General features: G+C 38.1%; 1 protein-coding gene across 2 annotated transcripts in view; it reads left to right on the plus strand.

Moving 5' to 3' along the window:
• Nucleotides 1-25,930, plus strand: part of METTL8 (methyltransferase 8, tRNA N3-cytidine) — a 99,669-nt gene that overhangs the window by 43,522 nt on the left and 30,217 nt on the right. Inside the window, exons 3-4 of one of the 2 annotated variants that reach the window (XM_066279441.1) lie at nucleotides 1,278-1,302; nucleotides 4,910-5,064. In XM_066279441.1, the coding sequence (XP_066135538.1) occupies nucleotides 4,928-5,064 (137 nt within the window). In that variant the 5' untranslated portion in view covers nucleotides 1,278-1,302; nucleotides 4,910-4,927. The remainder of the gene's footprint in view (nucleotides 1-1,277; nucleotides 1,303-4,909; nucleotides 5,065-25,930) is intronic. The other variant, XM_066279440.1, reaches the window with a different exon arrangement.

Here is a 25,930-nt window from a genome sequence, read left to right on the forward strand (position 1 = left end):
AAAACTGATGATTGATGCTTCTTATCTCTCTCTGTTCCTGTCTGCCCCTATCTATCCCTCTCTCTGTCTCCGTATAAAAGATTTCATTATAACTCAGTTAACATACTTTGTAATTTACCTTAACGTTTACTAACTCATGTAAATCTTTGACCCATAGGTTAATAAGAAGTATGTTGCTTAATATTTAATACAGTATTTACAAAACTTTTTAGATATCTTATTATTTTAAATGTATATAAAAAAGCAAAAATCAACAATATGTTTCTTTCAGAGAAGCACTTTAAATGTAAACACAGAAACACTTTAGTTTCATTTTATTACTTATTATTTTTCAATTATAGTTGATATACATTATTATATTAGCTTCAGTTATATAACCAAGTGATTAGCCATTACTTTACTTACTAAGTAATCATCCTGCACAAATACATTTTTTAAAAAGTAGGATTATATTAGTATCAGGCAAAAGTATAGGTTAAGAAAATTACTGTTACCGGAGATAAGGAAGGCTATTTATAAATGAGTCAATTCATCGGAAATATTGCCATTTAATATTACCATGGAAGGAAAGCATATTCTGTATGATTTTAATACCTTGGACTTTATTGAGATTTGTTTTATAGCCTAAGATAATATGGTCTATCTTGGTAAATGTTCCACGTTTACCTAAAGAGAATGTATTCTGCTATTACTTGATACACTGTTTTTTTCTATAAATGTCATTTAAGTTGGTAATGTTTAAATTTTTATATGCTTTGTTGATAGTTTGTTTCTGAGTGTTATTCCATTTATTGCTGAGAGAGGGAAATTAAAATCTCCAAGTATTACAATGAATTTTTAAATTTCTTTTTCTAAAACATTCTGTCCATTTTTGTTTTATGTATTTTAAAGCTTAGTTATTATGTACATGCACATTTAGAATTGTTATGTCTTGTTGAATTGGTTTATCATTCTTAAATGTCCCATTTTAGCTCTATAATAAGACTTTTTTTAAAGTCTACTTTGTCTATTAATACAGCTCCACCAGCATTTTTCATGTAGTATTTGCATGAAATCTCTTTTTGAAATTTTAATCTATTTGTACCTTTATATATATTTTAAGTGCTTCTCTTATAGACAGTATATAGTTGGGTCTTGCTTTTTTTCATACAAATTAATGGTTTATGTCTTTTAATTAGAGTCCATTTACATTGAATGTAATTATTGATATGGTTAGGTTTAAACATGCCACCTTGGTACCTGGTTACTAATTGTCCCATCCAATTTTATTTCCTCAGTTCTTCCTTTCCTGCCTTCTTTCAGGTGAATTGAATATTTTTTATCTATACTTCTTTGTGTTATTTCAAATAAAAATACTACCTACCCATACAGCTTCATTTTGCAAATAATATCTTAGTTAAACCTGTGTTCAAATTAGCATATACCAAAAGAGAGTTAAGAGAGGATATATAAAGAGCTTGGGGTACAGGCAGGAGAAAAAAAGAGAGAGTGAGTCACTTTGATAGTAGGAACCAGCTTTATTCACCAGCATTCTGGCTAACCCTGCTCTTCTCTCCTTTTCCTATCACAAAATGGAACCAGGGCTTAGCAAACATTAAATTACCATGATAGTCATAACATGAAGCACATATTTCTTAATTACTGTAGTCAGTATAACTGGAGAGCTGCCTGTGTACCGTCACATTCTTCTGTCACTTCCTTCTTCCACACTGTAAGGATCTTAGGAGCCACCCTGGAAAAGATGAAGTAACTTCCTTCTAATTAAATTTATGTCAGACAAGTATCATTTTTATGTAATCAGTCAATCAATTCATGAGCAGCATGGTACTACCCTTCAAAGCTTGCAGTTTACTTGAGAAGGTGGGTATGTAATTATATTATGTATTTATATTTATTAATAAATTTGTATATTTATATAATTTAAAAAGATAAAGCTCAGTGCAAGGCTGTGACTCTTACAGATAATAAATAAAGTATATAAAAATGTTTATGTGGTTAATTAGAAAAAACAGCTGCCTGAACAAGACAAATTGCCACATATTTCGGTCCTGACCACACTATACTCTCTCTACAGACTAGCAGCCTGCAAGGCACACACATCTCTGACGCTTTCCTGAAATGCCTAATCTCCAGTCTAGTTATGACTCTTTGTCTCCAGCTGTCTATAGAGGGTTTTGGTCATTTATAGTGAGAGAAACTCATATATTATTTTTCTCTCTATTCCTCTTCTACATATAGATAGATATCACAAGGTTACATGAAGGATTGAAATTTCATTTTGATTTGCTTTCCTGGGTGGAATACGTTTGCATCATTATGCACTTTTGAGCATGAATAGCCTCTCTTTCTGAGTGTAATCAGTTTCTACTTTTCAGCATACAGACAATTTTATGAGTAGTATTCCATGCAGAAAGAGAGCTCTAAAAATAATTGTGCAAGTAGGGTTTTGTTAGTCTTACGTGGCACACTGCAGGAGAAAAGAACAAAGGCACATCAGAGGGAAGGTAGTGTTAGGTGGAGCATTTAACTTACTTTGCTTCCACCAAGGAGCTTGCATTTGTGGAAAAGGAAAAACAAACAAGAGACAAATCAGCACTAGCTATTGAATGTTTCGTTTCTCATTACACTGTTAGTCACATTTGAATAGAACCATTACAGGCTTTTTGGTGTGTATAACTAAGCCCCTTTTTTTTTTCATTTTCCAAAGGAAAATCTTGAATTTTATGTTCAAAAACAATGAAATATTTTTGACATTCTGTAGTTCATTTTGGAATTCATGGTCTTAAAACCCATTGACTTTCAATAAGGTGGTAAAGAGTGTACAATACATGTCATTTTTATGCCTAATAGCACGTTGGATAGTCCCTAATGCGTATTATGTACACACACCTTATAGCATCTGTTTCTACCTGACAGCTTACAGTATTAGGCTGACTGTTGTGATGAACAACTGAATGGGAGTGAAATGCCAAGCAGTATTACAATGGATTCTTACTGGAAAAGTAAGCTCTTTTAGAGCTTCTTTTTGATACTTTTCCATAAACATTTTAAACTGACATATTTGCCAATACATAATTAAGATGACATACTATTTAAATGTTTAAATTATTCTTCCAGAAATGAGGAGGGATTTGGCTAGTCAACTGATGAGCTAGAATTAAAGCATGTGTTTTGTACAGGGGAAGCCTATTTTGCAAGTGTATTGCTGTTTTTAAAAGTATATGTATACAAAGTTATTAGAGTTAAGAATTGCTAGGATCATATCTTAATACAGTATATGTTTATTTATTTGACTAATTTTCATATTATTTAGCTCAGCATGAGACAATAGGTTAGTTATCTTATTCTGCTACTATACTTGAGTTTTGGTCTAGTGGTCACAAAATATCTCCTAGAAATATGTTTTCCTAGAATTCCAAAACAAAAATAATAAAATCATTTAAGAAAACTTTGTATTTTCTATTATTTTTTTAAATTAAGTGGGAGTAGGAGAGGCAGAAAGACAGATTTCTGCATCCCCCCCCCCAATCAGGGTCCAGGACCAAGCCCCATAGGGGGCAATGCTCTGCTTATCTGGGGTGTTGCTCCGTTGCTTGGCAACTGAGTTATTTTTAGTGCCTGAGGCAGAGGCCACTAGATTCATCAGGGGCCAACTGGCTGAAATCAGTTGAGCCATGGCTGCAGGAGAAGGGGTTGGAGAAGCAGCTGGTTGCTTCTCCTTTGTGCGTTCATGGGGAATTGAACCTGGGACATCCGCACGCCCAGCTGATGCTTTACCACTGAGCCAACTGGCCAAGGCTTAAGAAAAAAAAAATTTTTTTTTACAGAGAGAGAGTCAGAGAGAGGGACAGATAGGGACAGACAGACAGGAAGGAAGGGGGATGAGAAGCATCAATTCTTCATTGCAGCATCTTTGTTGTTCATTGATTGCTTTCTCATATGTGCCTTGACCAGGGGGCTACAGCAGAGCAGGTGACCCCTTGATCAAGCCAGTGACCTTGGGCTCATGCCAGTGACCTTAGGCTTCAAGCCAGCGACCATGGGGTCCTGTCTATTATCCCATGCTCAAGCTAGCAACCCTGCGCTCAAACCGGATGAGCTTGCTCTCAAGCTGGTCACCTCAGGGTTTCAAACCTGGGTCTTTTGAGTCCCAGTTCAGTGCTCTATCCACTATCCTGCTGACTGGTCAGGCAAAAAATACTTTTTAAAACACAAAATCCAGATTCTGGGCTTATATGCTTTGGCCATGTGCTAAAAATTAAATAAGCAAATACCAAACAAAGCAAAGTTGGTCAAGGCTGTGACTTATAAAGGATGCTAGCCAGGCCCTGGCTGGTTGGCTCAGTGGTAGAGCATCGGCCTGGTGTCCAGGAGTCCCGGGTTCGATTCCTGGCTAGGGCACACAGGAGAAGTGCACACCTGCTTCTCCACCCCTCCCCCTCTCCTTTCTCTCTGTCTCTCTCTTCCCCTCCCGCAGCCGAGGCTCCATTGGAGCAAAGTTGACCCAGGCGCTGAGGATGGCTCCATGGCCTCTGCCTCAGGCGCTAGAATGGCTCTGGTTGCAACAGAGCGACGCCCCAGATGGGCAGAGCATCGCCCCCTGGTGGGCATGCTGGGTGGATCCCGGTCGGGCGCATGCAGGAGTCTGACTGCCTCCCCGTTTCCAACTTCAGAAAAATACAAAAAAAAAAAAAAATGCCAGCCAATGTTGCACACTCTAATTATTCTTTTTCCTTCTCTTAGCCTGAAAATATTTGAGAGAAGCTATTATGTCCATCTTTTATTTAAAAGTACAGTATTTAGTTTTCGTGTTCTTTCTCAGGTTGTAAATCTTTTGGATCCGTTTTTGCCTATTAGATAAACATATTGTTTAATCCATATTAACTAATTATTGTTTATAATTTTTTAGGTACTTATTAGGGTGAATATGATTTGGAGAAATTCTGTTTTCTGTCCAAGAATAAGAAATGTGCCACACAGATACCAAAGTGGTTATCACCCAATGGCCCCTCTGGGATCGAGGATTTTAACTGACCCAGCCAGAGTTTTTGAACACAACATGTGGTGAGTTATCTTCTTAGGTCTGATATTGTGTGTGTGTGTGTGTGTGTGTGTGTGTGTGTGTGTGTGTGTGTATTAAATACCACCAGTGGTATTATTTTCATTTGGTGCCAAGAAAGGAGTTTTAATGCTGATCACTTAACTTATGTGGTTGGGGCTAACTGATCCTAACTTAAGAGCTGCCAATTCTAATTTCTATGCAAATAAAATTGAAAAAATGAAACTTCCCAAGTGTTTCCTCTGCTTTGGGCTTCTTGCAGGCCCTCCCTGCTCACCCCGGATCCTGATTGGTTAGTGTGTCACTCAAGGCCATTCTACTTTTCTAAGTAGAATCTTCCTCCTGCCTCACGTGCCCTTCTTCTTTACTACACTGCTCGCAAAAATTAGGGGATCAGGGAACGTGCAGATACTCCAGTACTTTCAGCCTTTTGTACAGTGCATTTTCACCAATGAAATAACAGTTGGTTTTGCATCTCATTTGCATAATTGAACAACTTTCTTTGTCTTGTCATTTGCTTTTCTGATGTTCTTGTTTAATAAAAAAAAAATCAAATGCTTTTCTTTGTTGCTTCATATTCACTTTGAAATATCCCCTAAATTTTGTGAGAAGTACTTGTCAATCAGCAAATGTGTGTTCAGTACTTGCTGCTTACTAAACACCAGAAAGAACACAGTGGTGTCATTCTAGTCCATGCTTTTAGGAAATCCACCCTCTATTTGGGAAAAAGGGTAGATATTAATGGGAAATTTTGATAACTAGCAATATAAGACAACGAATTGTAACATCCCAGCAAGTTCTTAATAAAGCATATAGGTATATGCCTTGTAAAAACAATTTAGTGGCCCCGGCCAGGTGGCTCAGTAAATAAAAGCATTGCAGGTTCAATCCCCACTCAGGGCACATACAAGAAGCAATTCATGAGTACCCAACTAAATAGAATGCCTAAATGGAATGATGAGATGGTGCTTCTGTCTCCCCCCCTTCTTCTCTCTCAAATTAAAAAAAAAAATTTTTTTTAAAAGAACAATATAACAATGCAAAAGCACTTCCGTTTTGGCATAGTGAGGAAGATTTCTTTCTTATTTTTGAATTTCAGCTCTATTGAAAATAAATGACATATAAAGTAAGATTTCTTTAAGTGAAAAAGCTGAGATTAGGATTATTTTTTCTGTCTGTAGTACCTACTATAGTGTCTGACACATAAAATTTGTGGAATAATGACCTGGATAGGTGAAGCTGGAATAGTGGGAAGAAAGTCATAAGACACAGAGAAAAGGAAGTATAGGGCATTCAGCGAATAGCATAGTTTGCCCAAATAAAGGCTCTTCTAGGAGATTGGTGAACAATAAGGTTGGAATGATATAGGCCAGGTGTAGGGGTGAGAGGAAGATTGTGCATGGTCCTGAATTCAAAGCTGAGGTGCCTTATAGAGCCACTGAAGAGGAAAGACTTCACACAGTTTAAGAATATGTATTTGATGACAGTATACTGGACAGACTAGCAGGTGGAACTATGAGGAGGAAGGGGCCAGTGAGAGAAAAATTTCGAAGGAAGAATTTTTCTACTTGTTGCTTTTGTAGAATAAAGAAAAAGGAAGCATTAAATCAAGAAATATATATATTTTTTATTTTGGAATAAAATGGTGAATTTTTAGATATTTTGAACGGGCTCTGGGAGCTGAGTATTCTGGGGGAGATGTCCCGAGCACCGAGTGCTGCTGGGAAGAGGCAAAGGGGTCAGGGCTGGAGATGTGAAGTTGACTTTGGTATCTGCAGGCAAATTATAAATTGTTTTCTGACTTCCTTTGGGCACAGGGTCTCTAGAGCTGGGAAAGTGATTTGTGGGCTTTTCATTTTTTTTTTTAACATAAATAAAGACAGAATAAGATTTTTTAAAGGAAATATATTGACCATTTATTAATTAGTCCTATACCAGACAATTTGGTAGTCACTAGCCACATGTGCTTATTGAGCACTTGAAACCTGGTTAGTCTAAATTGAAACATTCTGTAACATTTTGAAGACTTAATACAAAAAAGATAATATCATTTATTAATTTTTATAATGAATTATATGTTAAAATGATACTATTTTAGGCATATTGAATTAAATGAAGTATATTATTAAAATTAATTTCACTGTTTTTCGCTTTTGTAATGTGGCTACTAGAAAATCTTAAATTACATTTGTGCCTCGCGTTATACTTTTTATGACAGTTGATGAATTAAAGCATTTTGACTACCGTCACCAATATGGACAGTTGTAGTAGACTGTGAGATCTTTGCTAGGCAATTAAACCTCTAGAGCAGGGGGTCTCAAACTCAACTCAGCATGTGGGCCGCAGAGCAAGATCACAGCCGCACTAGGTCTACAAAAGGCAACTGTTACGCAACACTTTTCTCACTGCAGTTGAAAACAAAAAAAAATCAGTACAACAAGCACAATCGTACATGCAGTTTACTCAGTGTCACAAAACGACCAGAAACTGTAGTTCGCATCACAACTGCTGTTAACTAAGCTAATATCTAGCTAGGATGCTAGAGAAATGAAAAATACAAGTAGGCCCCTAGGCTTACTTAATTTTATCCAAAATATTTTGAACTTCGTGGATTAGTCTGCGGGCCGCACAAAATTGTTCGGCGGGCCGCATGCGGCCGGTGGGCCGCGAGTTTAAGACCCCTGCTCTAGAGGCTCTTCTGGTCCTAGGCAAGCTCCTTGTTTACCAGTTGCTTTTTCTTTTTTAGACTCTAGTGATTTAGCTGTCTGTGTTCTCTTTTTCCATCTGCTACCACGAACTCTTTCGCCCAAGATTCCTGCCTACCCATTTAAGTTCTGTTTTGTCATGGGCTGTCTGGGAAGCAAGGGTCACCTGGTTCAGTGGACTAGCTCTGGGCTGCTGCACAAGAATCCCTTGGAGAGTTATTATTTCACTAGGTCTAGAGGTATGGCCCGGAAATTTGTAATTTGAAAAGGCCCTTTTAGTAATTCTGTTGAACAACCAGGCTTGGGAATCCTTGATCTGGTGTAATGGTTTTCAAACTTTTCTTCAGCAGCAGAATTTTTTTCCCCAAGTGAAGTCTTAAACATAGAATTCCAATATTTAAAAGGCAAAAACAAATCTACTCTGAATGAAGTGGGCATGGAGGCCTGGGAATCAACAGCTCCGCCTCCCTTTCCTCTCCCTTCCTCATCCCTCACTTGAGCAGCTAGGAGGACTTTCAGGGTTCCGTTGTTCAGAGTTTGAGAAACCTTGATCTAGTCTTGACAGCCATTCTTCTTCATAGCATACCCACATGAGGTTATCCAGTGAACTCTCCAGAGGAGAGAGTTATATACTGTTGTTATATACCGTAACAACAACGTAGGAGGAAAGTAGTTTCTTCAAACAACTCAAAACCAGAAGACTGGTTTACTGGTTTACTTTTCCCTTCCTTCAAGTCCAAACTTCTATCCAAAAGTTCTCCCTTCCTTCCTTATTTTCTCTTTATATTTAAGAGTAATGTTTCCACTTTTGCTGGATTTTTATTTTAAAAAATTTTTCACTAAATGTACTGGGGTGACATTGATTAATAAAATTATACAGGTTTCAGGTGCACAATTCTACAACACATCATCTGTACATTGCATTGTTTCTATGTCAGTTTTCTCTCGGAGGCGTTAATCAGAATTGCCTACAGTTTTATGTTTCCCTTTAGCCTTTAGTTTAGTTAATAAGGACTATTTATTCTAGATATGGCCCCCTTTTTAAAAAATAGATACTCTTTTTTATTTAATTTTTAATATCCTGAGAAAGATTTGCCCTCCAAATTCTGGATATTTGTATTATTAGTATTTACATCTACCTGTAGGCTTTTATTTTTAAATAATTTGGTGAAGTGAATTTCACATAATATAAAACTAATTATTTTAAAGTGAACAATTGGTGGCGTTAATTACATTCACAGTTTTGTGCAACCAGCACCTCTATCTACTTGCAAAATATTTCCATCACTCCAAAGTAAAATCCTTCACTCATTAAGCCGTTCATCCTCACCCTGTAATCCTCAGCCCTGGCCACCACCAATCTGTGTTCAGTCTCTATGGATTTATCGCTTCTGGATCTTTCATATACATGAAATCATATGATATGTGACCTTTGGCTTCTTTCACTTAGCATCATGTCTTGGAGGGTTATCAACATTGTAGCATGTTATCAGTGCTTTATTCCTTTTTATGAACAAATAATATTCTGTTGTATGTATATATTACAATTGGTTTACCCCTTTACTGGTGGAAATTGGGGTCTATTTTCACCTTTTGACTCTTGTGACTAGAGCTGCTGTGAACATGTGTGTACACATACTTGTTTTAGTTGTTTTCAATTCTTTGAGGTATATGCCTAGGAATGGAGTTGCAGGGTTGTATAGTAATTCTAAGTTTAACTTTTTGAGGGCCCATCAAACTGATTTCCATAATGACTGAACCATTCTATATTCTTTTGATAGTCTTTTAATTATACTTAGTACATTTATCAATTTGGGAGGACACTGACATACAACTCTGTTCAAAATACTTTTGAGAAATGGCCCAGAGATTTGTCTATATTAAGCAACTTACATATAGCAGTTACTTGGAAAAATCACTCCTCATTCCATGCTCTTTAAAGTGTAAGTGTATAAAAACTTCTCAGGGGAACCCTGAAATTTATAAGGAAGCGATAAGCATTTGTATTATTAGATGACTAAATCAGCTAGGCCAGTGGCTTTCAAACTTTTTGGCATGATCTACAGTAAGGAGTATAGCTTATATCATGGATCAGTATACGTACAGATAACATCTGCACATACACAAAACAGGAACAAAAGTTTCCTGTCCCATTTTAGCATGTGAGACATGCACAGTTTTCATTCATTCTATTCTACTCTGCTTCTGTTTCTTTCTTTTTCTAATTGTTGGTTAGACTAACTAAATTGATTTCATGACTAAGAGTTGTGACCTTTAGTTTAAAAAATACTGAGCTGATCCATTCTCTGTAGAACCTATATTGGGGTCCCCAAACTTTTTACACAGGGGGCCAGTTCACTGTCCCTCAGACCGTTGGAGGGCCGGACTATAAAAAAAAAACTATGAACAAATCCGTATGCATACTGCACATATCTTATTTTAAAGTAAAAAAACAAAACGGGAACAAATACAATATTTAAAATAAAGAACAAGTAAATTTAAATCAACAAACTGACCAGTAATTCAATGGGAACTATGGGCCTGCTTTTGGCTAATGAGATGGTCAATGTCTGGTTCCATATTTGTCACTGCTAGCTGTAACAAGTGATATGACGCGCTTCGGGAGCTGTGACGCATGCGTCCCGCGTCACCAGAAGTAGTACTGTACGTGAGCAACGCCACGCTTTGCGGCGCCGCCACATACAGTACTCCAGGAGCACAGGATACGGATGCACCCTGTGCTCCTCTCACTGACCATCAATGAAAGAAGTGCCCCTTCCGGAAGTGCGGCAGGAGCGGATAAATGGCCTCAGGGGGCCGCATGTGGCCTGCGGGCTGTAGTTTGGGGATCCCTGACCTATATGTTGTGAAATGACTTTCTAGTATATAAGCCATTTAAATAACATACTGTTTCAATAGTATTGTTAACTATAATCACCATGCTATACATTACATTCCCAGTATAGTTTGTTCATTTTTATTGCCAATAAAAGACTCATAATCAGTATATATACAAAAGCTCTCCAAGTTGAATAATGAACCCAATGAAAATGGGAAAAATATTTGAATAGACAGTTCAACAAGAAGATACAAAGATAGTAAATAAGCACATGGAAAGGTACTCAACATTAGTCATTATGGAAGTATAAATTACAGTTACAGTGAAATACTACTATATAGCCATTAGAATAGCTAAAAATTCAAAATACTGACAATACCAAGTGTTGGTGAGGGTGTATAGGAGCTAGTGGGAATATAAAATGGGAAAACTGCTTTGGAGAACAGCTTGGCAGTTTTAAAAAGAATTAAACATATATCTAACGCCCTGGCCGGTTGGCTCATCGGTAGAGCGTTGGCTTAGTGTGCGGAGGACCCGGGTTTGATTCCCGGCCAGGGCACACAGGAGAAGCGCCCATTTGCTTCTCCACCCCTCCGCCGCGCTTTCCTCTCTGTCTCTCTCTTCCCCTCCCGCAGCCAAGGCTCCATTGGAGCAAAGATAGCCTGGGCGCTGGGGATGGCTCTGTGGCCTCTGCCCCAGGCGCTAGAGTGGCTCTGGTCGCAATATGGCGACGCCCAGGATGGGCAGAGCATCGCCCCCTGGTGGGCAGAGCATCGCCCCATGGTGGGCGTGTGGGGTGGATCCTGGTTGGGCGCATGCGGGAGTCTGTCTGACTGTCTCTCCCTGTTTCCAGCTTCAGAAAAAACAAAACAAAACAAAACAAAAAAAAACAAAAAAACAAAACATATATCTAACATGATTCAGCCATTCCATTTTTAGATATTTACCTAAGAGGAAACGTATGTCCATACAAATACTTATACATGATTGTTCATAGTGGCTTTATTTGTAATAGCCAAATTTGGAAACAACCCAAATGTCCATCAAGTAAATGGATAAACACACGTTATTATATCTATAATGGAATACTACTCAGTAATAAACAAGAAAACTATTTACACACATCACAGCATATGGATGAACTTCAAAATAATTACGCTGAGTAAAGAAGTTAGAAATAAAGAGTTATACAGTGATCTTAGTGTACTGTACTAGAGAATGCAAATTAATCTACAGGGGTCCTTGGGTTACAACAATATCGACATATGACGTTTCGAGTTTATGACACTCCCATAAAAACTTTAAAAAACTGAGACGTGAGGGTTTCGACTTACACCGTTAGCGTTGTACTTACGGACTACGTGGGCAAACTAGTTTGGTTGCACGTGGTGGAAGAATACACAGTAACATGGCATGTTTGTGTTTTATGTTCTAGATTATGATTTTACAACTATGGTAGGATAGGTAAGTGACTTAAGCTAGGTTGTGTTTCGACTTATACCAAAATTTGGGTTACATCACTGTCATAGGAATAGAACTGTGTCATAACCCAAGGACCCTCAGTATAGAGAAAGACAGCTCTGGCCCTGACCAGTTAGCTCAGTGGATAGAGTGTTGGCCAGTGTGCGGATGTCTCAGGTTTGATCCCCAGTCGGCACACATGAGAAGTGGCAATCTGCTTTACTTCCCCTCCCTCTCTCCCTTCCTTTTCCCCTTCCTCTTGCTCTCCCCATCTCCCTTCTTTCTTTCTTTCTTTTCCTCTTGCGACCAGTGGCTCAATTGGTTCGAGCATAGGCTATGGCACTGAGGATAGCTGGGTTGGTCTGAGCATCAGCCTCAGGCACTAAGGATAGCTCAGCTGATTGGAGCATCAGCCCCAGACAGGGGTCGCCAGGTGGATCCCAGTTGGGGTGCATGCCAGAGTCTGTTTCTCTATCAACCCTCCTCTCACTTCATAAAGAAAAAAAAAGAGAAAGACAGACCCATGGGACAGGGGGTGATAAGGAGTGTGAGGGAAGAATTCTAAAATGGCACAGAGAAATGTTGAGGATGATGGATATGTTTATTATCTTGATTGTGGTAATGGTTTCATGAGTATCTGCATATATCAGAACTTACCCAATTGTGCATTTTAATATGTGGAATTTACTGTATGTCAATGTCAGCTCAATAAAGCCATTAAAAATGGGGTTACATCTACACATTGGAAAATAATATAGCAGTTAAAATGAGATCTACATACTATAGCTATGATATCATTAAACAAAAAGAGCAAGTTACAGAAAAGTATTATAGCCTCATCTTTATAAAGGAATTCTTATCTATATACTACATGTATATTGACATATTTTTATTTATATAGAATAGTCTAGAAAGGTCCACACCATACTGATGACAGTGTTTATCTCAAGGGTGGGCAGGGGGATGAAAGGTAGAGATGTAACTTTATATTTTATATATGCATTAGTATTGTTTGAATTTTAATTTTTTATAAAGAAGAATGCCCTCATGCAACCATTTCATCTTATTTTCTCCCTGATAAATTCCTTATTATTATTATTATTATTTGTATTTTTCTGAAGCTGGAAACGGGGAGAGGCAGTCAGACAGACTCCCGCACGCGCCCGACTGGGATCCACCTGGCACGCCCACCAGGGGCGACGCTCTGCCCACCAGAGGGTGATGCTCTGCCTCTCGGGGGCATCGCTCTGCTGCGACCAGAACCACTCTAGCACCTGGGGCAGAGGCCAAGGAGCCATCCCCAGTGCCCGGGCCATCTTTGCTCCAATGGAGCCTTGGCTGCAGGAGGGGAAGAGAGAGACAGAGAGGAAGGAGGGGGGGGTGGAGAAGCAAATGGGCGCTTCTCCTATGTACCCTGGCCGGGAATCGAACCCCGGTCCCCCGCACGCCAGGTGGACGCTCTACCGCTGAGCCAACCGGCCAGGGCCAAATTCCTTATTCTTTAATAAGCAATTACATCTCCTCATCTTCTCAACAGTTTTGCATTCTACCAAATCTTCTCCATGTCTGTATCTCCAATTCACAGCCCAGTACCTAATAGATATAAGTTCTCAACACATGTTTTATGAGGGAAGTGGGTAATGTTTCTTCTAGCAGCTGTGACTTATATTCCATTCTATGTGGAAGTGGGAAGACATTCTTTCTGTTTTTGTCTTTCATAAATCACTCAATTCTTAGTAGGAAACTTATTTACTGATAAAAATAATCAACTGAAATATTTATTATAGCCAAAAAGGGAAGTGGGCAGGAGTCAAAAGTATAAATTAGGCCCTGGCCCTGTGGGTCAGTGGATAAAGTGTTGTCTGGGCACATTGAGGTCCCCGGTTGGATCCCTGGTCAGGGCATATACAAGAAGCAATCAATGAGTTCACAAGTAAATAGAACAACTAAGTGGAATAATGAGTTGATGCTTCTTTTCCTTTCCCTTGCCCCCTTCCTCTCTCCCTTAATCAATGGAGAAAATAATTTTTAAGTATAAATTAGTGTCAACTGTAGAAAAGATTTAATTGAAGTTAGTTTAATTAGAGACATGAGTCTCTCTCTCTCTCTCTCTCTCTCTCTCTAAGTGAGAGAGGAGGGGAGATAGAAAGACAGACTCCTGCATGTGTCCTGACTGGGATCCACCCAGCAGCACCCCACCCCACCCCCCATCTGGAGCCAGTGCTTGAATCAGCTGAGTTATCTTCAGCATCAGAGGCTGACGCTCAGTCCAAATGAGTGCCCAGGACCAACGCTCACACCAGTCAAGCCAATGGCTGCGAGAGGGAAAGAGAGAGAGAAGGGGGAGAGGGAAGAGAAAAGAAGAAGATGGCCACTTCCCATGTGTGCCCTGACCTGGGATCAAACCCACTTGCCAGACCAACATTCTATCCACTGAGCCAACCAGACAGAGCCATTAGTCTCATAACAGTGGGTATACATTCAGAGAAATGCATCATTAGGCAATTTCATTGTGTGAATATCAGAGTGCACTTACACAAATCTAGATGGTATAGCCTACTGCATACCTGGGCTATATGATATATCTCATTGCTTCTAGACTACACACTTGCACAGCATGTTACTATGATGAATACTGAAGGCAGTGGTAACACAATGGTAAGGATTTGTGTATTTAAGCATACTGAAACAACATGAGATTAAATCAAGCAGAAGAGAAAATGATGAACTGAGGTAAAGATGAAATATATGGGACTGCTACCAATGTAACAGCATATTGGGGGTTTTTTGGTTATTTTTAATTTTTAGAGAGGGAGACAGAGAAACATCGACTTCTTGTTCCACTTATTTATGTCATCATTGATTCTTTTTTTATTAAGTGAGAGATAAGGAGGCAGAGAAACAGACTCCCACATGCGCCACCACCAGGATCCACTTGGCAATCTTCTAGGTGAGGGGTGCTCTGCCCATCTGGGGCTGCTGTTCCATTGCTCAGCAGAGGTATTTTAGTGCCTGAGGCTAAGCCATAGAGCCATCCTCAGTGCCCAGGGCCAACTTGCTCAAACCATTTGCACCATGGCTGTGGGAGGGAAGAGAGAGATAAGAAAAAGAGAAAGTGGAGGAGAGGGGTGGAGAAGCAGATGGTTGCTTCTCCTGTATGCCCTGACCAGGAATTGAACCTGGGACTTCCACATGCTGGGCCAACGCTCTACCGCTGAGCCAACCAGCCAGGGCTCATTGGTTGATTCTTGTATGTGCCTTAACCGGGGATCAAACCTGCATCCTTCTCATGTCAGGTCAACACTAAAGCCAACTGAGCTACCTGGCCAGGGCAGCATACTGTTTTATAGCAAACTATTTTTAATAAGTAGAAAAATTACACTATGAAATAATGTTTAAAAATATAGTAAATACATAAACCAGTAACATAACTGTTAATTATCAGCTATTATGTATTTACTACACATAATTGTATGTGCTATACTATTACACAGCTGTCATCGCAGAACATTTGTTTACACTAGCATCACTGCACATGAGTAATGGAATGCATTCTGATATTGTAACAGCTATGATGTCACTAAGCAATAAGAATTTTTCAGCTCCTTTATAATCTTATGGGGCCACCATTGGATATGTTATCTGTTATTGACCTAAATGTCCTTATGTGGTACATGACTGTATTAGCTGATATACCTGTAACAACTATATTTCATTCATTCTGAGACTCACATTTTTTTAACCGATTAACATATATAAAATCATGATACTCCTTACAATTGATGGCATCTTACAATTATAATTGCAAGTGTTTTGTTTTTTTGTTTTTTTTACGGAAAATAATGGTATCTTAGATTTGATCAAATAAAATAATTATAACTTCAGAGTATTTAATCTTTTTTTTTTTTCAAAGAAGCTGTCAGGTCACAGGAAGAGAGGCTCACCCATGGGGTGACTTTGGGGTATTATCAGGTGTAGGGGAACAAGCATCTTGGTTGGCCCAAGTCTGTGGGATTTTTCAGATTGCTGATTGCAGTGCTAAAACCCTGACATGTTACTGGCACATATGAGAGAGAAGGTTTCCAGGATGGTCTCAAGGCATACTGAGACCATTAGAGTGGCACCTTTAAAGAGAATCTCTTTACCTCCCAGCTTTCATTCTTCAATCCCCTGCCTTGTGAGCTGTGGGCTGAGGATGTCATCCCCCTATCTGACCTCTCATACCTAGCAGAGAGCCTCTCTCTTTTTTTCTTGGTGAGTCTGGTTAAAGGTTCATCGATCTTGTTTACCTTTTCAAAGAATCAGCTCCTGGTTTCATTGATCCTCTGTATTGTTTCTTTAGCCTCTATGTCATTTATTTCTGCTCTGATCTTTATTATTTCCTTGCTTCTACTATCTCTGGGCTTTACTTGCTGTTCTTTTTCTAGTTCTTTTAGATGCAGGGTTAAGTTGTTTATTTGAGCTTTTTCTAGCTTCTTAAGGTATGCCTGTAATGCTATGAACTTCCCTCTCAGGACTGCTTTTGCTGTGTCCCATAAATTTTGAGTTGATGTATGCTCATTATCATTTGTTTCTAGGAATATTTTTAATTTCTTCTTTGATCTCATTGTTAACACATTTGTTATTTAATAACATGCTATTTAGTTTCCAAATGTTTGAGTATTTTTCACTTTTTCTGTTGTGGTTGATTTCTAGTTTCAGAGAAAATGCTTGATAAGATTTCAATCTTCTTGAATTTGTTGAGACCGCTTTTGTGTCCTAATATGTGGTCTATCCTAGAGAATGTACCATGAGCACTTGAAAAGAATGTATATTCTGCTGCTTTAGGGTGAAAGGTTCTGAAGATATCTATTAAATCTAGTTGATCTAGTGTGTCCTTTAAGTCTGCTGTTTCTTTGTTAATTTTCTTTCTTGAGGATCTATCTAGTGATGTTAGTGGGATATTGAAATAATCCCCTACTATTATAGTATTGCTGTTGATCTCACCCTTTATATCCATCAAAGTCTACTTCATATATTTAGGTGCTCTTATATTAGATGCGTAGATATTTATAATGGTTATGTCTTTCTGTTGGATTGCTCCCTTTATCATTATGTAGTGACCTTCTTTATCTCTTACTATAGCCTTTGTTTTAAAGTCCATTTTGTCTGATATAAGTATTGCTACCCCAGCTTTCTTTTCATTTTCATTTGTGTGAAATATTTTTTTCCATCCTTTTGTCTTCAATCTGTGCATCTTTTGTTTTAAGATGTGTCTCTTGTAGACAGCATATGTATGGGTCCTGTTTTCTTATCCATGCAGCTACCCTATGTCTTTTGATCAGATCATTTAATCCATTTATATTTAAGGTTATTATTGATATGTAGTTGTTTATTGCCATTTTATTCTTTAAAGCTGTATTCCTCTTTTGCTATATTCTTTTTCTCCTTTGATCTGTTTACAACAGACCTCTTAGCATTTCTTGCAGCATTGGTTTGGTTGTAATGAATTCCTTGAGTGTTTTTTTTTGTCTGGGAATCTTTTTTATTTCTCCCTCAATTTTAAACGATAGCCTTGCTGGATAAAGTAGTCTTGGTTGTAGGCTCTTGTTTTGCATTACTTTGAATATTTCTTGCCATTCCCTTCTGGCCTCAGGTGTTTCTGTTGAGAAGTCGGATGTCATCCTAATGGGGGCTCCTTTCTAAGTGATAGCCTTTTTTTCTCTAGCAGCTTTTAATATTTTCTCTTTATCACTTAGCTTTGGTATTTTAATTATGATGTGTCTTGGTGTAGATTTCTTTGGGTTTCTCTTTAATGGAGTTCTCTGTGCTTCTTGAACTTGTGAGACGTTTTCCTGAATTAATTTAGGGAAGTTTTCAGCTATGATATGTTTGAACAAAGTCTCTATCCCTTGTTCTTTCTCTTCTTCTTCAGGAACCCCTATGATGTGGATGTTATTTCTCTTCATGTTGTCACAGAGCTCTCTTAGAGTTTTCTCAGACTTTTTGAGTCTCTTTTCTTTTTTCTGCTCTGCTTCCGTGCCTTCATTTATCATGTCTTCTAACTCACTGATTCGATCCTCAGCTTCATCCATCCTGCTTTTAATTCCTTCCATTGTGGTCTTTATTTCTGATATTGTATTTGTCGTTTCTGACTCTTTTTTTATTATTTCAGTGTCTTTTTTTACATTTGCTATGTCTTTATTTAGGTGTTCCTAATGACCATCTATTGTTGTTCTAATATCTTTGAGCTTCCTAACAATCATTATTTTAAACTCTGCATCTGGTAATTTGGTTATATCTGACTCACTCAGTTCCTTTTCTGGGGATTTCTCTTGATTCATTTGTGTTGCATTTCTCTGCTTTCCCATTTTGTCTGTGTATAAGAAGGTTTTGGCCTCTGGAGTCCAATAGATGTGGCCTCTGTGTTCCCTAGATGTGGTCTGTCTGCAGGCCCGCCACCTCCTCTGCCTCTGCTGCCTAGGACGTTCCCGGTGCCAGCCTGCTGGGGCTGTCGCTGGGGTTTCCGCCTGTCCTCCATGGGAGGGGCTGTGATCACGTGCCTGGGTCTACAAGCGTTGGTGGCCTTGGCCTTTGCCCGCCCTCACGGATGGGGTCATGCGCTGTGTGGCTGGAAGCCTCCCCACCGCAGGCAGCGGTGAGCACCTTTGCTGAGCTGCAGGGCTCTGCCTGTTTCCGGGCTTTCGCCCACCCTTGCGGGAGGATCCCGCCTGCAAGCCTTGGCTCTGCGAGCCTGGCCATGTGGGGTGGGCGCCCCCCGCCCAGTGGCAGGACTCCGCCTGTTCTGGGCTTTCACTCTACCCCTGCGGGAGGAGCCGGCTTGTGTGTCTGGCAGCAAGCCTTGGTTCCGCTAACCTGGCCCAGAGTATTTAATCTTAATTGTATAGTTTTGAGAGCTATCACTCTTATTTTGCTAAATACAAAAACAGACAGAATTTTAATGATTTTTTTAAAATTTATTATTTTGAGAGAGAGAGGGAAACACTGACTTGTCCCACCTATCTATGCATTCATTGGTTGATGCCTGTATGTGCCCTGAATGTGGATGGAACCTGCAGCCTTGGCATATTGAGACAACACTCTAACCAACTGCACTACCAGCAGGACCTAAATGATTTTCTACTGCCATACATCAAGGCTAACATTTGAATATTTGTTGTATTGTTAGAAAAGTATGAAAACCTTTTGTTAAATGGGAAGTAAAAAGTTGATCAAGGAGGAAGTACATGTGAACATACGGAAAATATACAATGGCAAAGGAAATACAAATTAAACAATACAGTACCTTTTGAGGCAGAGGGGTGGGAGAGAGACATTTAAGATAACATCAAATCCTGGTAGCAGTGTGAATTAAACAGTGTTTGGTTATCAGGTGGGTTTTTTGTTTGTTTTGTCTCATCTGTTTTTTTCTGTACTGGCTTTTTAGCTATACATTTTTTGGTATTATATTTTAGATGTTATTCTAGAGGACTGATTTAAAACATTTTGGTCTCAGGACCCCTTTATGCTCTTAAATCACTGAGGACCCCAAAGACGTTTTATTTATATGGATTACATCTATTGATAAATTCCATATTAGAAATTAAAACTTAAACATTAAAAGTATTTATTAATTCATGTTAAAACAACAATAGGCCCTGTCCAGTTGGCTCAGTGGTAGAGCGTTGGCCCAGTGTGTGGATGTCCTGGGTTCAATTTCCATTCAGAGCACACAGGAAAGCACCTATCTGCCCCCCCCCCTTGCATCTCTCTCTTTCTTCACCTCCTCTCCTGCAGCCATATCTCTAATGGAGTGAGTTGGCCCCAGGTGCTGAGGATGGCTCCATGGCCTCTGCCTTAGGTGCTAAAAAAATGGCTCGGGTTACAACAGACCAGCGGTCCCAGATGGGCAGAGCATTGCCCCCTAGTGGGCTTGCAAGGTACATGTGGGAGTCTGTCTCTGTCTCCCCTCCTCTCATTAAAAATAAAATAAAATAAATAAAATAAAAAACCTATTACATGTTCACATAAATTACATATTTTAATGAAAATACCTATTTGTTTGCAAAAATGTAGTGCAAAGAGTGGCATTGTTTTAAATGTTTGCAAGTCTCTTTAATATCTGGCTTTAATGCAAAAGCTAGATTCTCATAACTGCTTCTTTATTCAATCTGTTGTGATTTGCTGTTTAGATTGAATTATATGAAGAAAATTTGGCCTCACACAGATATGTACCTGTAAAGGCACAGAATTTTTTTAAAAACCTTTTAAGATTATTATATGTAATTTTCTTGATGTTACACTGTCAATATTCCATGTTCGGTGGTAGAATTTAGCCAATTTGCACCGGTTTGGCAGAACCAATACCTAATTTTTTGTTGAGTTCGGCAAACCAGTTGTTAAAATGTCACTTGTAACCTGGCCTGTGGTGGAGCAGTGGATAAAGCGTCAACCTGGAAAACTGATGTCTTCGGTTCAAGACCCTGGGCTTGCCTGGTCAAGGCACATATGGGAGTTGATGCTTCCTGCTCCTTCCCCCTTCTGTCTCTCTCTCTCTCTTCTCTAAAATGAATAAATAAAATCTTTTTAAAAATTTATAAAAAAAATTCACTTGTAATCAGAGTTCTCTCCAAGGTGGGCGCCTGGGCAGCTTCCCAATGTGGAAATCATATTTACATCCTTTACTCTTTTTTTAACGTTTATCTGTGCAACAGTGTATTCTAAGTACCCACAGTAATGTTTATTCCGTCCATAGGTGGAAAAAATTGCAAGTGAGGATGCCAATCAAGAAGCAATATGGAAATATCTTAAATAACAGTTCTATTGTTTTTTGTCAGGTGTTATTTAATATTTTTTCATTAATATTTTAAAACTCTTATGACATAATCTAGTTTTGTGTACCTCTTTTATTGTTCTTATTTAAATATTAAGTGCATGAAATAATAAACTACCTTTTGGTATATCTTTTTTTATACTTAAAACGGTCATTAGGGCAGAGAACCGGTTGTTAGATTATTAGAATCCCACCACTGTCCATATTGTAACTAAGAAACTACCACTAAATCTGTTATGGTAGTTTTTTAGTTTCACTATGACTGTAAAACCATATAAAAACAACAACATAGTAATGAACTTTTGGTACTCTGCTATATTATAATCCATTGGCACACCATGCACTTTGAGGGGATCTTTACCTATGTATCATTTTATAACATCATGCATGGATAATTTGGAAAGGTTTGGTTCTATGTTTGATGTCACTCTTCCAAATGCCACTAATTTGATTATACAATATTTAAAAATCACATTTGTAGATATTACTACTGTACTCACCATGAAAAGTCTCTAAGTATTGGAAAGCTATCCAAATTATGGCTGTGGACATAACTTCTCCAAAATTCTAATTTTTGCTTGAAAGCACAAAATTTATCTTTGGCAACTAATCATGTCATTTGTTTCTCTTATTTTTTTATTTTACTTTTTTAAGTGATAGATTTGTTTCACTTACTTCTAAGATTGCCAAATACCCACATCTGAATAACTATAGTTTGTCTATAGTTGTTCTTTCAAGTAAAAATAGAAATCCATGGGAGGAAAAAAAGCAGACAGTTTAGTTCACAATGCAAACATTTATACAAGTGCATTTCTACAAGTCAGTCATCATACTTCAGTACGTATACAGTGGAAGTGCTTTATGTGTACTTCCCATGTTGTTATGTAGCAAATTAACATATGTGTACCCAAGGCTCAGTATTTTATAAAATAATTTTTACTGCTTCTTCAAGCACATTCTTTAATGAATTGAATTTTTATAAACAAAAATTGGGTCTGAGCTGCGGTGGTGCAATGGATGAAGTGTCGACCTGGAATGTTGAGGTCACCCATTCAAAACCCCGGGCTTGCCCTGTCAAGGCACAAACTAGAAGCAGCTACTATGAGTTAATGTTTTCTGTTCCCCGCCTGCCCCCTGTTTTCGCTCTCTCTCCTCTCTCTAAAAATAAATAAATAAATAATTTAAAAAGTAAACAAACAAAAAGAATTGTTTTATTCTTTACTGCCTACTGGATGGTGGTATACAATACAATGGCCACTAGTGAGTGCTTCCACCTTTTTTCATACTAAGGCAGTTGCAGTTTTACCCACTATTGTTTTCATACCAGATGTCAACACAATGAAAAAGGCAAATAGCAGTATTATTATGAAAACAGTTTTGACTTAGTGGACCACCTGAAAGAGTGGACCACACTTTGAGAACCACAGTTCTAGGGATTACAATATACTTCCTCAACTTAAGCGGTATACTAAGAATTAATATTGTACCACATAATATAAAATGTAAGAACCTTAAATAATATGATTCTGCTTATCCATCCAATTATAGTGTTGCCACATAGTTTACTTCTGTATATGTTATAAGCTCTATAATTCCTTGTTATTCTTGCTATATAGAGTTACGGTGTTTTTGTTAGAAATTAAGAAAGAATTAAAAAATGATTGGTTTTTTAATTACCTACATATTTGTATATCATGTCTGGTATCGTTTCTACCCTGTAGATCTGAGTGTCTGTTGTGCCGTTTTCCTTAGCCTATAGACTTTCCTTAACATTTCTTGTAGTGGGCATTCTGTGGTATCAAATTCTCTCAAATTTGTTTATCTGAAAATATCTTTATTTTAAATTTTTGAAAGATATTTTCATTACATGTAGATTTGAGGGTAGCAGATTATTTTTTTCAGCACTTTAAAGCTGTCATTTCTTTGTGTTCTGGTCTCCATTGTTTCTCATGAGAAGTCAGCTGTTCTTTGCATTGCTTTTCTCCTGCAAATTATAGCTCCTTTTAAGATTTCTCTCTACTTTAGGTCTTCAGTAGTTTTCTGTCTGTTTATCTTGCTTAGGGTTTGCTGTGATTCCTGTATTTCCTGGTTGTCTTTTTAAAAAAAATCAAATTTGGATAAATTTTGGCCAGTGTTTCTTCAGTTTTGGCTTGTTTTTTTAATTCATGACCTCTTCGATTTCTGGGTCTTCAATTTGTATGTTTCTTAGACCAATCCGTATTATCCCATAGGTTACCAAGGCTCATACTTTTTTTTTTTTTTTTTTAGTGAGAGAGAGAGAGAGAAAGAGAGAGAGTGAGTAAGGGTGAGAGGGAGAGAGATGAGAAACATCAACTCAGAGTTGCATCACTTTAGTTGTTCATTGATTACTTCTCATATGTCCCCTGATCGGGAAGCTCCAGCTGAGTTAGTGACCCCTCACTCAAGCCAGCGACCATAGGATTGTGTTGATGATCCCACTTGAGCGACCTTATAATCAAGCTGATGAGTCCACACTCAACCTGGTGACCTCAGGGTTTCAAACCTGGGACTTCATTGTCCCTGGTCAATGCTCTATCCAAGCAAAACTACCAGTTAGGCAAGACTCATAACGTTTTTTCCTTTTTTTCTCTCTGTTTTTCAGTTTGAATAATTTATATAGCTTTAAGTTTTTAAGTTTTCTGACCTTTTCTGAGGTGTCCATTAGCTGTTAAGCCTACTCAATTCATTTTTAATTTCATATAGTATATAAGTGTTAGTTCTAGAATTTTCTCTTAATAGCTTCCATTTCTTCATGGAGATGTCCTCATGTATTCATTCATTCTGTCCATCTCTTTAAATCTTTGAACATATTTTGAAAAGCTGTTTTAAAATCCTTATATACAAATTTCAACATTTGGATTTTTGCAAAGTCTGTATTTTACTGCCTTTCCCCTTGATTAGGGATCACATTTTACTGCTTCTTCACATGCTTATAGTTTTGATTGTACAGTGTGTATTATAGATGATCTTGTATGAATCTGGATTATGTTTCTTTCTTTAAAGTTGAGGTGGCCCTGGCCAGTGGCTCAGTGGATGGGACATCAGCCTGGCATATGGACGTCCAGGGTTTGATTCCCTGTCAGGGTGCATAGGAGAAGCAATCAGCTGCTTTTTCCCTGATCCCTTTTCCTTTTCTGTCTCTTCTCCTCTCATAGCCAGTGGCTCTATTGGTTCAAATGTGGCCCCAGGTGCTTAGGATAACTCCCTTGGAGTGCATCAGCCTCAGGTGCTAAAAATAGTTTAGTACTCAAGCATCGGCTTCAGATGGAATTGCCAAGTAGATCCTGGTCTGGGCACATGTGGGAGTTTGCCTTACAGTCTCCCCTCCTCTCACCTAAAAAAAAAAAAAAAAGTTTAGGTGTTTTCTGGCAGGTGGTTAAATTACTGCCAAATCTTCTTGGTCAGGTTATATTTAATTTGAGATGTTAGGATGAGACTATTTTGGTATTGTCCTGAATACAGTATGGCTCTTATTCCTTTGGCATGGCATTTCTGGGGTCTTAACTGCATACCTGGGGTGTTCAGAAAGGTCCTGTCATTCTGCCTTAGCCAGAACTCGGATCTCCAAGCACTGCATTGCCTATGTCCAGTCAGTTCTCTTTTTTTACCATCACCCCCAAAATCTCCTCCACTGTGCCCAGTGGAGTCTGCCTGTGGGGGAACAGCTTATACTAGCCAAAAACCCTAAGAGAACTCTCTTGCAGACTTCAGGATCTTTCTACTCTGTCTAGCTTCCTCTTCTTCAATATTCTGCTGTACAAAGTTTCACCATCGTCTCTAGTCACAAAACTGCCATGCCACTCAGTGAGACAGCTTCTCTCTGCTTGGACTCTGCCTCTGCACTGCCGTCTAGAATGTGTCCCCTGGCAGAAAGTTGGGGTGTATGTGGAAATTGGCCTTTTGTGTTTATCATAAGGATTACAGTCCTACACTGTCTGAAATGTAGCCCAATGCCTAAAAAGAATTGCTTTATATATTTTATCCAGTTTTATCATTGTTTATGGCAGGAGGGTAAGCTTCTTATCAGGTACTGTCAGGGCCAAAATTGCAAGTCTTATATAGAAGTTTTAAATCATAATTATGAAGATTTTGTAATTATATAGAAAAATATTTGTGTTTGTATATATATAAATACAGGAAGGGAACTTGAAAAATTACCTAACTGTTAATGTATTCAAATATTTAAATGACAGGCAAGACTTTTTCTCTTTTAAATTTTTTGTTATTTTACCTATGTAATAAATATGACTTTATTATGGATTTAAGGATTGAAATAGGTTTAAGCTGAAACTAATAAACTCTACTTCTTTCTTGTACCTAAATATATTTATTTTTATTCACTAGTCACCTAATATATTTGTTAAAGTTGTTTTTAAATTTTGTTGTATAATAAGATTTTTACAAAGAATTGATGCTTCTCATCTCTCTCCCTTCCTGTCTGTCTGTCCCTATCTGTCCCTCTCTCTCTTTCTTTCTCTGTCTCTGTTTCTCTTGCTAAAAAAAAAAGAAAAAGAAAAAGAAAATTAATAAGATTCTTAGAAACCAGAAAAACATTCCACCCACATAGCTTACACTGGGTGCTTTGGTTTACATCTGATTGTTAAAATTATAACAGGAAGTGACACCACATTCAATAGAATTTTCTATAGGCAGGATGATCAAAAACATTAGTAGTCAAGATAATTAATTAATATGTATATATGTGTGTGTGTTTTAACTTTTCCAAGGCAAGGCAAATGCACAATTATTTATACTGTTATAACCATCTACTTAAAGCTAAAGTAAGGAATCATCATTCAGTTGCATCATTCAATCTGTATAGAGGAATAGGAAATACACACACACACACACACACACACACACACACGAACTGAGGTCATAGGACTTATGACTACCACAAACTTATATAACTAATTCTACCAGCCATTTTATGAAGATTTCTTTTTCACAAATTTTTTTCAAAAAATTCAGTATATTTTATATTTTCTGCTCAATTCTCCTTGACGTTTTTTAAGAAAGCATCTCCTCCTTTT

This window comes from Saccopteryx bilineata, chromosome 5 (assembly GCF_036850765.1).
Source record: "Saccopteryx bilineata isolate mSacBil1 chromosome 5, mSacBil1_pri_phased_curated, whole genome shotgun sequence".
NCBI classification, from domain to species: domain Eukaryota; kingdom Metazoa; phylum Chordata; class Mammalia; order Chiroptera; family Emballonuridae; genus Saccopteryx; species Saccopteryx bilineata.